Here is a 15,280-nt window from a genome sequence, read left to right on the forward strand (position 1 = left end):
TTTTCATCCTTTTTAATTAGTGTGGGACTTAAACAGTAATATTAAATTGTTCTTACTCTGTCCGTGTTGGTCACTTTAAGTGACTCACTTGTGCAAATTGTAAACACATTCAAGGGTGAGAGTTTGTCCAGAAGAAGATATTAAAATGGATGTTTTTCAACAAACCATTCATTTTTTGCCAGATATCTGTAACACGAATGGGCCGATGGATTGACTTCAAGAATGACTACAAGACCCTCTATCCATGGTTTATGGAGACAGTCTGGTAAGTGAATTTGTTTTTTGTTTTTCATGAAAGAGAGCATTGTTACAACAGAGGACCAAAGGACCATTTTTGTCAATGTTAGTATTTTAGATAAATTGCAGTACATTTTAATTACAGAGGTGTGATGGAGTGACACTCATCATTAAGACCAAGGGTGTGTTCTGACTGCCAGGCTAATGGGAGTGGTGTCATGGTCACAATGTTTGGTATCCCAGCCATCTGGGCCTTAAAATGGTTGGGGTGATGTCTCCCTAATAAGCAAGCACATACTGGGCACCTGGGACCATATTTGGGCACCTGGCTGCAGACTTAATTTGTCATTGTGGGAAAATGTCCAGTCCAGTCCAGAGAGAACCTAATGAAGACAATGTTCGAAACGTAATCCTGCCACGGAATTAAAAAAAGGAAAAAGGATTTTAAGTGTACAGACTTCTTACTCCAAAATGTCCAGTCCTACCTGTTTTGTTGTTCATGGAGGTGGCCCACAGCGACAGATGGATGCACCGATACCGATACTGGTATGCTCATTATACTCGTGCTCGTACTCGTCAAGCACTTGCTGATACCAGGAACGATACTGCTATTACACAAAACAATGCAAAATCTTGTCACGTTCTGTGGACTTGAAAGCAGCATGGAAAAAAGTGCCACCTCATACATTTACTAGCATTTAAATCTACATGGAAATGGACAATAAAAATATCACGGGTGGAAAAAAACAAGCCCATGCATTTATTTTCTGTGTATTTTGGTGGTTATCCGTATCGGTACTCAGTATCGGCAAGAACACACATTAATGTACTCGTACTTATATCAGTTTTCAAAAAAGTGGTATCGGTGCATCCCTAGTCTTTGTGTCACGTTAATACAGAGCACATTGAAACAGAGACGGCGAAACCGGCTTGTAAAGCCCTGCCAAATATGTCACCTGCCTGCCCGCAGTTCTTATTCCAACCTAAAAATAATGCTTCCAAAATTGGTGTTTCATCAACTTGTAGCAGGCTGAAAGGCATCTCTATATTGGCTTTCTTTACTTTTCCACTGTTTGTAGACCAGTGCATTGCCTTGAACAAATGCCACTTACTGGAACTCTCTGTACCTGGAATATATCTCTGATGAAATATTTCATCCTCCTTGGCACAATGGTCTCAGACACTTAGTCAAACAATACACAGAAACGGTCACATATCCTCATTGTTATCCATAAGCAAACCTGTTGCCAACTACAGCAAGTAATGTTAATGTTTTCTGAAGGTGATGTGAGGGGTATGAAGGACTTGTGCCATTCCTCTGGGAACAGCTGTTTGTAAGAGACAGGGAGAGAGATGGGTTACTTATTTTGGAGTTTAAATTATGATGAGTCATATGGAGCAATGTTCTTGTCTGGAAACAGTCATGGTTATGAATATGGATTAAAACAATCATGACTGTTATTTTCATGAATATAATACAAATTTATTTTTGACCATTTTTGGATCGCTTTGACCCTTGTCATCTGAGACAGATATTCAGACTGGTCAAGTGGGTGCAGGTTTTAAAATCCTGACCTAGGCTTTGACTTGATTCCTTGCATGTTCAATAACTTGTGAATACAAGTTGTATTATGCACACTCTACAAATTGCTCTATGCATTTCTGATATCTACATTATTGGGATATTTCAACATTATTCTTTTGTGATAGCCTGGCTAGCATTGCCCCTCTTTAATGTCCTGTTTAGAGCACCAGCTCTTGCCTTCAGGCTTGTCCTGTACGGAACTTCTATTACCTTCAGTATCTATATTCCACTACTACTTGTTAAGCGGGCTTGCAGAGCAAGGCACGATTCTAGTCAGACCTAGAAACTGTTATTGATTCTGCAGTCTGCCTTGGAGCACCATACTAACTGCCATACAGTCAATCAGAACAGGTGCAGCCAATATAGGCAGAGATTCTTTCTCTCTATTCTCTCTGATACAGGGTTCCATCTCAACTGTCACTTTCTCTCAACATTCTATTCTTAACGAGCAGCTGCACTACAGTTTTAGAAGTCTATTGTTCAGCTCTTCAAGTAAGGGTTAACGTTCGGCGAGAAGGTCGCTACCGTGGAATAGCAGCACGACAGAGAGAATCTTTAGACCCCGACGCGGAGCGGAGGGGTCTTGTTCTCTCTGAAGTGCTGCTATTCCACAAAGCGACCGACTCGCCGAAAGTTAACCCGCTTATTATATGGATATACTTAAATGATTCACACATGGCGGGGACATTTCTTTAGACCTATTTAATGTTAAGATTGTTGCTGCGCAAAACAAAACAGTGCCGTTGTGGAACACCGCTAGGCAACAGCTAGGTAGCCAGGACAACAGGTGTTGTCTATCACAGCAGCTGATTAGAGTGACAAAAGACCGGACCCCCTGCAGAGTGATATGAAACATTCGCTTTAGCCACTGACTTGTATACAAGCCAGTGGCTTTAGCAGTGAACGTCTTGTTGCCATTGACAGCGGTAGCCATGCAGGACAACGGGTGCTGTCTATCACAGCAGCTGATTAGAGTCTTGTTGAAAAGTCGCTTTAGCAGTGAAAAGTCTTGTTGCCATTGACAGCGGTCTGTTATAGACCAACCCGTCCGTTATCGAAAAATAACAGACGTCCGAACGTTGGGGAGCCCCGTTGAAATGAATGGAGCATTCGACAGATGACGTCACAACCATATAATAATGCAATGTAATATTGTCTTGCTGGAGTGCGTTTGACAGGCAGCTGCTTGGCCCAATGGTAATGGCAGAGATTCTTTAAGTATATAGTATGTAATTTAGTATCAATGGCAAAGGGGCTGGATTACAGATATGGAGGTTGTGAGTTCGAATCCCGCTCGAAGCCATGTTGATTTTCAAAATTATATCATATGCAGTGTTCCTTAGCCAACTTAAAATACCATGTATGTCATTTAGTAAATCCCCAAAACGCAGAGCTACAGCACTTTCAATATGGCTGAATCCAAGATGGGTGAATTGTTTGGCCCATAACTTCTGACAGGGTGGATGGATTTTTTAATTAAGGGATAGAGATATCAAAAATAAAACTGCTCGGCAAGCCCGCTTCCAGCATTTTCTGTGAGAATGCAATCTAGTTTACTTTTGTGTTACTAGTGTGATTATTGGGACCGCACCAGGCAGTCAAATTGTTGCGTATTCTGGCCTTACTTGTCATAGCTGTATGGTCTTATCCCTGACACTTTGCCTTAATAAAGGCACATTTCTTTATGACATTTTAATGGATCGAAATCACCCTTTCTTTTATTCTTTTGAGTTGCTGCCATCAGGCAACATATTCAGATACCCTGCTATTATGAAAAAACAGGACGAAGAACTCTTTTATTCCACAGGTTATTGGCCTTTTTAACAAAAAATTACATCTTGATCTTGCACCCTGTTCAGCAGGCCTGAGCAGGGATTGCGCTTGTGTAGTTTTTAGCTGCCATGTATTTATTGATTTTAATTGCTGATTTTGCACTTACGCTATAGGAATGCTATGGGATAGACTGGGACTGCTGATGGTTGATGATGGTTAACACCTGTCTATGTCCAATGTCCATGTCCATGTCATCTTGTCATGTTTTTGGTACAACGTGTGTCTTGTTGAAAGGGGGGGGTGGGTTGGGGAGGGATCTGTTGTATATATTGACTGTCTTCAAGTCAAATGCCACCTACTAGAAGAAATTTCCCCCATGGGGGATAATGAAAACACTACTACTATTTCTGCATAAATGAGCTTTAAAGTTGCCGTTGCATTATCTTATCTTGACCTCTTCTGTGTGTCATATTCATGTGTCCTCCCCATTTTCTCGCTGTGCCCTTATCTTAAGTTTGTTCAGTAGCTCTCTAAAGCTTGACTGGATATCCCTGATCATTTGTTCAGTATACAGTATATAGAATAATCAAGTTCGTGCAAAAGCATGTGTTGATATGCATATCTCTCTCTCTCTCTCTCTCTCTCTCTCTCTCTCTCTCTCTCTCTCTCTCTCTCTCTCTCTCTCTCTCTCTCTCTCTCTCTCTCTCTCTGTCTCTCTCTCTCTCTCTCTCTCTCTCTCTCTCTCTCTCTCTCCTCTGTCTGTGTCTGTGTGCTTCAGGTGGGTGTTTAAGCAGCTCTATGACAAAGGCATGGTCTACAGAGGAGTGAAGGTCATGCCGTTCTCCACCGCCTGCAACACTCCACTGTCCAACTTCGAGTCCCACCAGAACTACAAGGTACCGTCGGCCGTCAGGGACCCGCAGCTCACCACCCACACACACGAGATTATAAATAATCGAGTCAGCATCTTCCAAGAGGATCATTTTTGTGTGCCACTTTGGTTGTACATGTGCTGAATAACTTTAAAATGTCTTGCCTGTCTACCTACATGAGCAATATGTTAATATAATACTCATTTAAGAAGCTTGCCTGGTCTAAAATCCTCTTTCCCATAGGGCACATTTGTTGTAAACAATGTCCCCTCTAATTTGCACGCATGCACAATCGCACACTAATCCCACGTTCTCAGTGCACACCAAATCCATGGAGTGCTGCAGAGACGGCGGCAAATTTGTGCTGGAAACCGAGACAATTGAATGTCAGCTGAAATTTCCACTCATTATAGCATTAGAACATTTAGGCAAAATAAAACATCTTCATTTGCCGAAATATCCATACTTTAGCAATTTTGGATGAAAGGAGTTGCCTTCGAAGTTTGAGTGTTTCTTCTCCCTCTTAGCTTGACAGCTCTGCCTGTCACACACGGGGAGGGTAGGGGCTGGAGGCAAATTTGGGATTCTCTGCAAGTAAGATCCAAGTTTGCCACAAGATAGCTGAGTAAATCGGCAAGTCATGCTAGCAGTTCCTTTGGGAACAAAACTGATATCATTTATAATATTGTGAGAAAACTGTCACTCAAATACTATTTTTCCCTGCGCAAATCTGGACAGTGCGGTGTAGTTTAGTTTACCTTGTGATTCTTCTATTAGGGCACGCACGTCTTTTGATACCATGCTCCAAATTAACGTCGGTAAACATGGATAAGTTGTGATCCAGTGAATATTTGAAAGGTAGAACAAGCCATTGTGCTCATTGAGAAAAAAGAAAAGGAGGTGCAACAGAGAGCATGTTGGCATTGATCCTTATTTCACAGTTTCAGTACAGTATACAATAGGGACAGCTATATAGGCCTACTTCATTGGCTCACTGGGCTCATGGGCCCTGCTCAGGAGAAATAAAAATAATCTTGAATCTTGATATAGCGCATTTGCTCAAGCACATAAAACATGTGAGGGAACATTGGTTGTAAATGTACTGTAATGGCACACTGTACAACAAAATATGTCTACCTGTAAAAATATGTGCGTGCTTTCTTTGTTCTTCTTGCTGATATGACCAGTGTTCACCTGACTGGTCACTGCAGGGTGTCCAATAGGTGCCCTGTTTGTTGAACTGAACTGAAGCGTGTGGGCCGTGTGTCTTGAACTGAACTGAACTGAACTGTACTGCCCAGTGTTGGCTTCTCTTGTTCTCCTTGCACTGAGCTGACCAGTGCTGGCCATTGCTTGTCTTGGTCCTCCACAGGATGTCCAGGACCCATCTGTCATCGTCAACTTCCCATTGGTGGAGGAGGATGCGGTCAGCCTCATCGCCTGGACGACCACCCCCTGGACCCTGCCTAGCAACCTGGCCCTCTGCGTCAACCCTGAGTTCATCTATGTCAAGGTCAAAGGTCAGTCGGCCTGTCTGTCACTCTTTGACATTATGCTTTTGGGAGATGATTACAATAGCCCAGTTTATACTGCGGGCCATTGGCCCAGGAACTTAGGCCAAGGAACTGAAGCCCGGGAACTGTTCCTGGTGCGTTTATACTGCAGGCCAACTGAAAATTCTAAATAATAATAATTGTATTTGTATAGCACTGTGTCATACAAGGCATGTAACTCAAAGTGCTTAACAAATGGGAAAAAAACATTGTTAGAGATAGATTTAAAAGGAGAGGAGAGATAGATTTAAATGGAGAGGTATAGAGGAGAGGCAGAAAAAGCAGGAAGGCAGAGGAAGAAGAGATAGACAGAGAATGTAGAGTCATAAGGTCAACGTAGGTTAGGACCAGGATTCTTAGATGTGTAAGGTCCATAGTGGCTGGGCCTATCATAAGTCATAGATAGTCACACAGAGATTGGGCGCTCAGGTGCGGTCCCTGGTGGCATCAGGGGTGAGGAAAAACTCCCTTTCGCTTGATTCATAGTTTGTGAGGGGGAAAAAAAAGCTCAGTGAGGTCTGAGAAAAAAAAGACCCCCTGTAGTCAGGAAGAAACCTCAGGCAGAGACCAGCGGCCACCTAGGGGAGCCCCCTGCCAGGGCTGGATTGCGAGTAGTAAGGGCGCTGCGGCGGCTGGGACACTATGACGTCTTGGCAGCTAGGAGTTGGCAAGGATGAAGAGGTGGGTCTTCAGCTGCTTCTTAAAGGAGTCGACGGAGGTGGCTGATCGGATCTCGATGGGGAGGGTGTTCCATCTCCAAATGGAATGGTAGCTGTGGTAACCCATTCAAAAATGACCTGTAAGCACTAGAGATAAACTAGTGGCCCTGGCAGTTGAGGAGGACCTGTTACCTGGACAACAGTTTTTGGTTTGGCCCAGTTCTGGCCTGGCCCAGTTCTGGCCTAGCTCAGGCGGTATAAACTGGTACAGGGGCTGGGCTTAAGTTCCTGGGCTTAAGTTCCTGGGCCAATGACCCGCAGTATAAACTGGGCTATTATGTATTTTCAGATTATAATACATTTTGATCGATTAGCTCACAATATCTCCTGATACTTAAACATTTTAACGCTGAATTGAGATCTGTCTGACATTATGCGTTCGTTTATTTGCACCATGTCACTGGCAAACCAGTGGCACACAGTTGACATTGAGGAAATGACATGCACTTTGTGTCCGGCTTTATTGTCTCATATAGCACATGCAGTTTTTCCTGATTCATGGAATTCCTAACTTTCCAACCTGAGAGTGCATGTATAAAACCATTTTCATTGTAGACAAACCCACTCAATGTGCTCTGTATATTTTCTTGTTTTGTAGCCCCATAATGCACGCCATACCATCTGAGGCACGCTGTAATAGTCATTGACGGGTTAATTACCGTAGTACTACTCTACTATGATATAACACAGGGCCTTTGGTAATGCACTACATCTTGGTCATTGCCATTCTGGTAACAACATATTTATAACGCTGTGTTTTAACGGGTTAACGTCAGGTCTTCGTCCTTCTTTCATTTGTAATATACAAAAAGTCTGCTGTATTCAGCAGATTCACTTCTTTGACTTCCTGGTTTCAATTTTCACTTTTCTTTTATACAAAAAGAGGCATAAAAACATGCAGTCTCTGTATATTTGTGATGAACACCCCGCTCCTCCTCTTCCTAGCCTGTGAGAACTGGATTGCTTTGAAGTTAAAGATCTCCAAGTCTCTAAATCAGGTCACTCAGAAGAGCAGAGTATTTCTTGATCTACAAAAATAGTCCTAGACTCGCTCTTTGTGGGTGAGTGTGCGTGCGTGCGTGCGTGTGACGTGTGCACTGTGTATGTGCGTGCGTGTGCGTGCGTGCGCGCGCTCATTGTGTGTGTGTGCGTGCGCGTGTGTGTGTGTGCGGTCTTGTGTGTGTGTGTGCGTGCGTGTGTGTGTGTGTGTGCGCTCGTGCGCGTGGGTGAGTGTGTGCGTTCGTGCACTTGTTATATGTGTGTGTGCGCGTGTTTCTGCAGGGGGGCGTGAGTGTGCGTTGCTTTTGCTTCTCTTTCAGAGAGTGATGGAGGAGGTACTGTAGTGGGGTTTGGTAAATGGTTGACCTACTTTTTCATTTTGGACTAAAAAGCAGTGACTAGCAAATTCCAGCAGGGGGCACTGTGGTGTTGCGGCTGCAGAGTGCCGCTTCCTGGTACCCGGCTTGCTGCATGGGAGAGCTGTACAGAATACCAATACGCTGTGGTGTGGTGCGCTGTGGTGTGGTGCGCTGTGCTGATGTCCTAGGCCCCTCTCCATCTGCAGCAGTCAGTCGCAGTCGCAGCCCCCGGCGTGGCCCATGCAATCATTTATTGGCCCTATCTGGGGGGACGACGTACCATCTTTTATTGATGTGCTTCCCCCTTTCCCACTCTTTATCGCTGCCCTCTCCCTCACTCTCTCTTTCTCTTCTCTCTATCTTTCTCTCTCTCTCTCACTCTGATTAGTTCCTCTCTCTTTCTCTCTCTCTCTCTCTTCAGGACCCCCCTTTCCCTAACTCTTGCTAGGTCTCCCTCTCGTACACCATCCTTAAAGAGAAGATAAAAGTTGGGCACGGTACATTGAGTTTGTATTTTAGATGGCTGTTAAATTGCTCTGCTGGATCTTGGGGATATCACTGCTGAATGACTCATCAGATCGTCTCTGTTGGTTATTAATGCCATGTAGACCGCATCGAGACATTCCCTCCTAAATATTTCATTCGGTAGAGAATTTGCATAAGCCAGCCTTCTTGGTTTGGTGGAGCCTTAAAAGCGAGTATGCAATATTAACTTTCTCATTTAACTGAGGTTTTTTTTTTACTGAAGTGAAAAGAGCAGGTTTTAGACCCACCTGAGCGAAAGCTGTACAGTGCAGTGACTCCCCATACTCGGGCACTGTTTACAGTGCCCTCCATTATTATTGGCACCCCTGGTTGAGATGTGTTTTTTAGCTTCCAATTATTATTATTTTTCTCTAAATAATATGGGACCTTAATGGAAAAAAAGAGAAAAATCCAACCTTCAATACAAGTGCATTTATTCAGTGGGGAAAAAATCCCACATAAAGAAATAATTATTTGACATCAAATAATGTGTGTCACAATTATTAGCACCCCTGTTGTTAATATTTTGTACAACCCCCTTTTGCCAACAAAACAGCACCTAATCTTCTCCTATAATGTTTCACAAGATGGGAAAAGACAGAAAGAGGGATCTTCAGCCATTCCTATTTGCAGAATCTCTCTAAATCATCCAGAGACCTGGGTCCTCTCCTCTGTACTCTCCTCTTCAGCTCACCCCACAGGTTCTCAATGGGGTTGAGGTCTGGGGACTGAGATGGCCATGGGAGGAGCTTGATTTTGTGTCTGGTTAACCATCTCTGTGTAGATTTGGCCATATGTTTAGGGTCATTGTCTTGCTGAAAGACCCAGTGACGACCCATCTTCAGCTTTTTGGCAGAGGGCAACAGATTTTGATTTAAAATGTCCTGTGTTTNCAAAGCATTCATGATGCCATGCACCCTAACAAGCTTCCCAGGGCCTTTGGAAGCGAAACAGCCCCACAGCATCACTGACCCACCCCCATACTTCACAGTGGGTATGAGGTGCTTTTCAGCATGCGCATCTTTCGTGGCACGCCAGACCCACTTAGAGTGTTTGTTGCCAAAAAGCTCAATCTTGGTCTCATCTGACCAAAGCACACGGTCCCAGTTGAAGCCCCAATACCGCTGGGCGAACTCCAGACGTTTGCGTTTATGATTGTGGGTGAGGAAAGGTTTTCTCCGTGCATGCCTCCCAAACAGCTTGTTGGCGTGTAGACAGTGCCTGATGGTTGATTTGGAGACTTTGTGACCCCAGGATGCTACCATTTGTTGTAATTCTGTAACAGTGAGCTTTGGAGATATTTTGATTTCTCTTACCATCCTCCTCACTGTTCGTGGTGGCAAAATAAACTTGGGTCCTCGTCCAGGCTTGTTTACCACTGTTCCAGTTGTTTTGAACTTCTTAATTATTCCTCTCACAGTAGATATGGGCAGCTGCAGTTGAGTGGCAATCTTCTTGTAGCCTCTGCCTGACCTGTGAAGGTCGACGCACATCTGCCTCACTTGTATGCTGTGTTCCTTTGTCTTTCCCATGTTTAAGAGTGGATAAGAGAAATGGCCTCGGTGTCACGTCATAGTTATACCCCAGGGAAACAGGAAGTGATGAATTACTAAGTAAATGTTCCTACATACTCTGGTAAACTTTGTAAACTACTGTAGAAATGACAGAAATGCTTCAATTATATTTATTTCCTGGGAATTGTTAAGGGTGCCAATAATTGTGGAACAGGTGATTTAATGAAAAATAATTATTTTTTAGTCAGGGATTTTTTTTATTTTCCTACAATTCATTTGAGTTGAAGGCTACATTTTCCTACAATTTTCAATGTGACAGTATTCTTCTGCAATAAACACTGAATTTATTTTAAGGCTTTTAACACATCTCAACCAGGGGTGCCAATAATTATGGAGGGCACTGTTTATATATAGCCAGGCATTTTGCTTTTTCTTTCCTACCTTTACCAAAATATCTTTGTTCACACCCTCGGCAAATCATAAAAATGCTTCCCTCTGTCCTCCAGTTGTCTGCCGTGATGGAACAGATGTGCTCTGGAGCTACTTTATAGTATGTTTAAGGCTCTCACAAGGGTGAAAGGAGTATGGATTCAAGGCAAAAATTGTGATGAGTAAATGGAGATAACTAATGCTTGTTGTCATGAATGATTGCAAAGAACATGTCTGGGTGGTTGTAGCGAGCAAGCAGCTCAATTCACTGTGCTCTTCACTCCTGCGTTATCTGATCCTCAGATAACGCCACTGGGAAGATCTACATCATGATGGAGGCTCGCCTCGTGGCCCTCTTCAAGACTGAGGCCGAGTACACCCTGCTGGACAAGTAAGTGCTTGGTCTGGGCATGGCCTGGCCTGGACAGTTTTTTCAAAATACTGTTATTAGCTTCTTTCCCTTTTATTGTGATTAGGACAGTGAAGATCATGAAAGGAAGAGAGTAGGAGAGAGACAAAGTAGGGTTGGTAAATTATCTAGTCTCGACCAGGACTCGAACCTGTGTCTTCATGGGCATGAAAGCCCATTCACGATGCATTAGCACAATACGCCACCGTAGGCATTGTGGCAGGTACCCTACAACAGTGGTTCTTAACCTGGGGTGCGGGCACCCCCTGGGGGTGCGCCAGAGATTTCAGGGGGTGCACAGAATTTTGTATGTGTTGAGGTTGTGACCAAAATTCTGCTTCCAAACATTATAATTAGGCCAAATTAAGACCAAATATAAACGTGTTTTCGTCCCCATTTAAATTCATTAAAATATTCATTAATGTCTAAAGTAAGAATCATTGTAATTAATCTCTTAAATTAAATTTGTGCGTATACACGTGAAGACATTTGGGATGGGGGTGCGCGGCTTGTCTTGGGAACAGCTAAGGGGGTGCGTTCAGAAAAAAAGGTTAAGAACCACTGCACTACAAGAACGTTTAGAACCTTTTGTGCCATCTGGAAACAATCTTGGTCCGGATCGACCATAGCGAGGTCACCTTCAGAGGAGACAATGATGGAGGGAAATGCAACGGATGTGAGGAACACATGAGGATAGAAGGCTCATCACTGATAAGACGTTCAGTTGTAATTAATGGAAATGTAGCTGTGTGCACTTTGGCACATTTGTACTGCCAAACAGTTGTGAAGCCCTTACAACTTTTACTGTAGACCAGACTTGGCTTGTCACTTTTCTTTTGCAATAATTAGAAACAATTTTAGGAACTTTTTTTTTTTAAGAGCCAAATTCTTTTTGAAAGCTCAACTTTGTTTGACCTTGAAACTCCTGCCTGTGACCTCTGAGTGGCTATTCACATTCCTCTGACGTCTTTGGGCTGTTGCACTTTCTTTTTAACTCTGTGCCGCAGTCAAACAGGCTGAGCCAAACTTTGACAGAGATATGAGTGAAGCGAGGGAGCGGAGGACAAAGGAGAGACAGAAGTCATTACACAGCTCAGTGGCTGTCCTCAGAGCTGCACTCCACAGCATCACAGGGGAGGAGAGACAGGAGCGGGAGAGTAGGACATGAGAGCGAGAGAGCGAGAGCGAGAGAGAGAGAGCGAGAGAGCGAGAGAGAGAGCGAGAGAGAGAGCGAGAGAGAGAGCGAGAGAGAGAGAGAGAGAGAGAGCGAGAGAGAGAGAGAGAGAGAGAGAGAGAGAGAGCGAGAGAGAGCGAGAGAGAGAGAGAGAGAGAGAGAGAGAGAGAGAGAGAGAGCGAGAGCGCGCGACAGGGAAGGAGAGCGAAGGGAGGGTGAGACAAGGGAGGGTGAGACAAGGGAGGGTGAGACAAGGAGGCAGGGACGAGTTGAGAGTGAGGGAGAAAAAGAGAGGCAGAGCGACAGGGCAGGTTAGGTGGAGAGTGAGACAGGGCGGGAAAAAGAGCAGAAGAGAGAGAAAGGGAGGAGGAGGGAGGGAGACGGGCAGACAAGGGAATACAAGATAGGAACAGAGGGCTAGACAGAGACCGAGAGAGAGTTTGAGTGCAGGGGTGAGGCAGAGAGAAAGAGGGACAGGCAGACACAGACTGGAGACAGGAGAGACTGGCAGACAACATGTGACAGATCTCCCTTCTCCTTTAGAAACTGCCTACGCTCGGCAGACTGCTGTCTCCTATGCAGACTGAAAGCCGAATGAGCCCAGTGTGTCAGGAATGATTGAGCCGCCATCTTCTTTTAACTCTCTCTCCTCCTCTCCCCTCTGCCTCTATCACCTCTCCCTCTATTCTATATCCTCCTCTTCCTCCATCCTCCTCTGCTTTTGCTCTCTTCTTCCACTCCCTTCTCTCCCCCTCTATGCTCTCCCTATTCCTCTCTATCCCCCTCTCCCCTCTTCCTCCATCCTCCTTTTCCTCTACCCTTTTCTTTTGCTCTCGTCTTCCACTCCCTTCTCTCCCCCTCTATGCTCCCCCTCTTCCTCTCTCCTCCTCTCTCCTCCTCTATGCTCCCCCTCTTCCTCTCTCCTCCTCTCTCCTCCTCTCTGCTCCTCTCTCCTCCTCTCTCCTCCTCTCTGCTCCCCCAGGTTCCCTGGTAAGACCCTGAAGGGGAAGCGCTACAAGCCCCTCTTCGACTACTTCAGCAGGGTAAGAGCTCTACTGACTCCACCTCTAGTCTGGTCCGCTGGAGTTGTATTAAGCTGAACACAGCAATAAAGTTCAAGTCATTTGTTACACTCTGGATTATGATACTCCATCTCTCTCTCTCTCTCTGTCTCTCTCTCTGTCGCTCTCTCTGTCTCTCTCTCTGTCTCTCTCTCTCTCTGTCTCTGTCTCTGTCTCTGTCTCTCTGTCTGTCTCTCTCTCTCAGTGTAAGGAGAGTGGAGCCTTCCAGGTGGTGTTGGATAACTATGTGCGAGAGGAGGAGGGTACGGGTGTGGTCCACCAGGCTCCATACTTTGGCGCTGTAAGTATGCACATTAAACTAGTAAGAAGTAGCAACACTAGGTGTTGTGGTTTGGGCTGGAGTGGGGGGCAGTGTGGATAGGAGGGGTGTTGGGGTGGAGGGTATGTGGGCGTCTTAAAAGCTGTTCAAAAAAACTGTTCTGTACCAGCTACTAAAAGTAACTGTTAATGCTTTGATACCAAAAGTAACTGTTAAAGGACTCTCCTCTCCCCACAGGACGATTACCGCGTCTGCATGGACTATGACATCATCCAGAGAGACGCCGCCCCGATCTGCCCCGTGGACGCCTCTGGCTGCTTCACTGCCGAGGTCACAGACTTTGTCGGCCAGTATGTCAAGGTACAAATCAGATGATTGTTGAAAGCCCTCCGGCGAAATTCCCATTGTCATTTGTGGCGCAGCAGCATACACTGCTCACTGTACAGAATGAAATTGCATTCATGCCTCAACCGTGCAAGGGGCAGCCCCAAAACGGCACCCCAAGGAAGCCGAGCGGCGAGGCAGTACCATGTTCAGGGTACCTCAATCGTGGAGGAAGATGACCACCAACCTGATTTAGTCTGATTTAGGCAGAGACATTTCGATGACAATGTGTCAGTGTGGCTGACAGACATTTACATTAGAATGGCAATGACTTCGTCAGACAGTATGTTGAGGTATGATGCTACCTTGTGAATATAACTGTAGGTCAAGGGACATGGAGATGACAAAGAATGTGATCATTTTGAATGGAGGTGTGAATGGATGTCCTCCTGATGTACAATATTTATTGTGGCTTGTTTGAATATGATATGCTGATGTATTCCATAGCTACTCAAAATTGTGTTTTCGGGATTTTTCAAAAATCATACGCAGAATGTGTCCCTCTGGATGTAGTGTAACGGCCAGGTGGCGAGGGACATATGGATGATAGGACAGCATGACGCCTGTCTAAATGTATTTAACCTACAGTAAGCAAATCTGTCTGCCTGAGACATTTATAGGCAAAATTAACTTAAAGTTAACACAATATAACATTCTCAGAACAGAAGTAAGGCTTACAGAAGACAGAAGTGGGACAACAGCATTTTTTGACTATATTTTTGCAGAGCATGTCCCGTGCATCAAGATAATTGACATGTTGAAGGTTTTGTTGGTTTCTTTGATTGGACAGATACACAAAGTTCTGCAGTGTTCTAGGGTGTTGCTTTGATCACGAGCGTTATGTGCTCCATGTTTGACGGGTTTTACAAGAGGGTTTGTTTTTGTGTCGCTGGTACCGAGCTATGAAAGCCCCTTGCACCACGATGTACAGTATGTTAACAATCCATCTGCCAAAACTTCATTCTGTACTGTTATTTATTTGGTGATTGGAGTAATTAGCCTTCATCCTGTACGCACAGTTCCTGCACCAGGCACCTTTGATCATGTTGCCCTTTCCATTGCAGTAGTGTATCAGCATTTTACTCTCTGCAGTCTGCACCATACCTGTATCTGTGCAAATGTTTTATCCCAAGCATCTACATGCCTGTTACCCAACAGGGGCTCTACGCTGGTTGGGGTGCTCAGTTGCAATTGGGGCATTGGTCCATTTTACTTTTTAATTGTAAGGCGGCATTTTCAGGCTTATGATGAGCAGCTCCAATGGCCCTGGATAGACGCGTGTTCAAGGAAATGATGTGGTACAAGCGGAGACGCTATTGAAACTAAGAAAATATTTGAGAGAAGAGAATGGATGAGTGCATCTGTGGGGTAGTGTGAAAATATTCAGGTGCTCATCGGTTTCCAAAG

General features: G+C 44.6%; 1 protein-coding gene across 1 annotated transcript in view; it reads left to right on the plus strand.

Moving 5' to 3' along the window:
• iars1 (isoleucyl-tRNA synthetase 1) overlaps positions 1 to 15,280 on the plus strand; it is a 71,718-nt gene that overhangs the window by 2,927 nt on the left and 53,511 nt on the right. The window contains exons 5-11 of the mRNA XM_063216070.1: positions 183 to 265; positions 4,374 to 4,491; positions 5,840 to 5,987; positions 10,869 to 10,956; positions 13,131 to 13,191; positions 13,415 to 13,510; positions 13,727 to 13,849. Coding sequence (XP_063072140.1) covers positions 183 to 265; positions 4,374 to 4,491; positions 5,840 to 5,987; positions 10,869 to 10,956; positions 13,131 to 13,191; positions 13,415 to 13,510; positions 13,727 to 13,849 — 717 coding nt within the window. The remainder of the gene's footprint in view (positions 1 to 182; positions 266 to 4,373; positions 4,492 to 5,839; positions 5,988 to 10,868; positions 10,957 to 13,130; positions 13,192 to 13,414; positions 13,511 to 13,726; positions 13,850 to 15,280) is intronic.

Source organism: Engraulis encrasicolus, chromosome 14 (assembly GCF_034702125.1).
Source record: "Engraulis encrasicolus isolate BLACKSEA-1 chromosome 14, IST_EnEncr_1.0, whole genome shotgun sequence".
Lineage (NCBI taxonomy): Eukaryota > Metazoa > Chordata > Actinopteri > Clupeiformes > Engraulidae > Engraulis > Engraulis encrasicolus.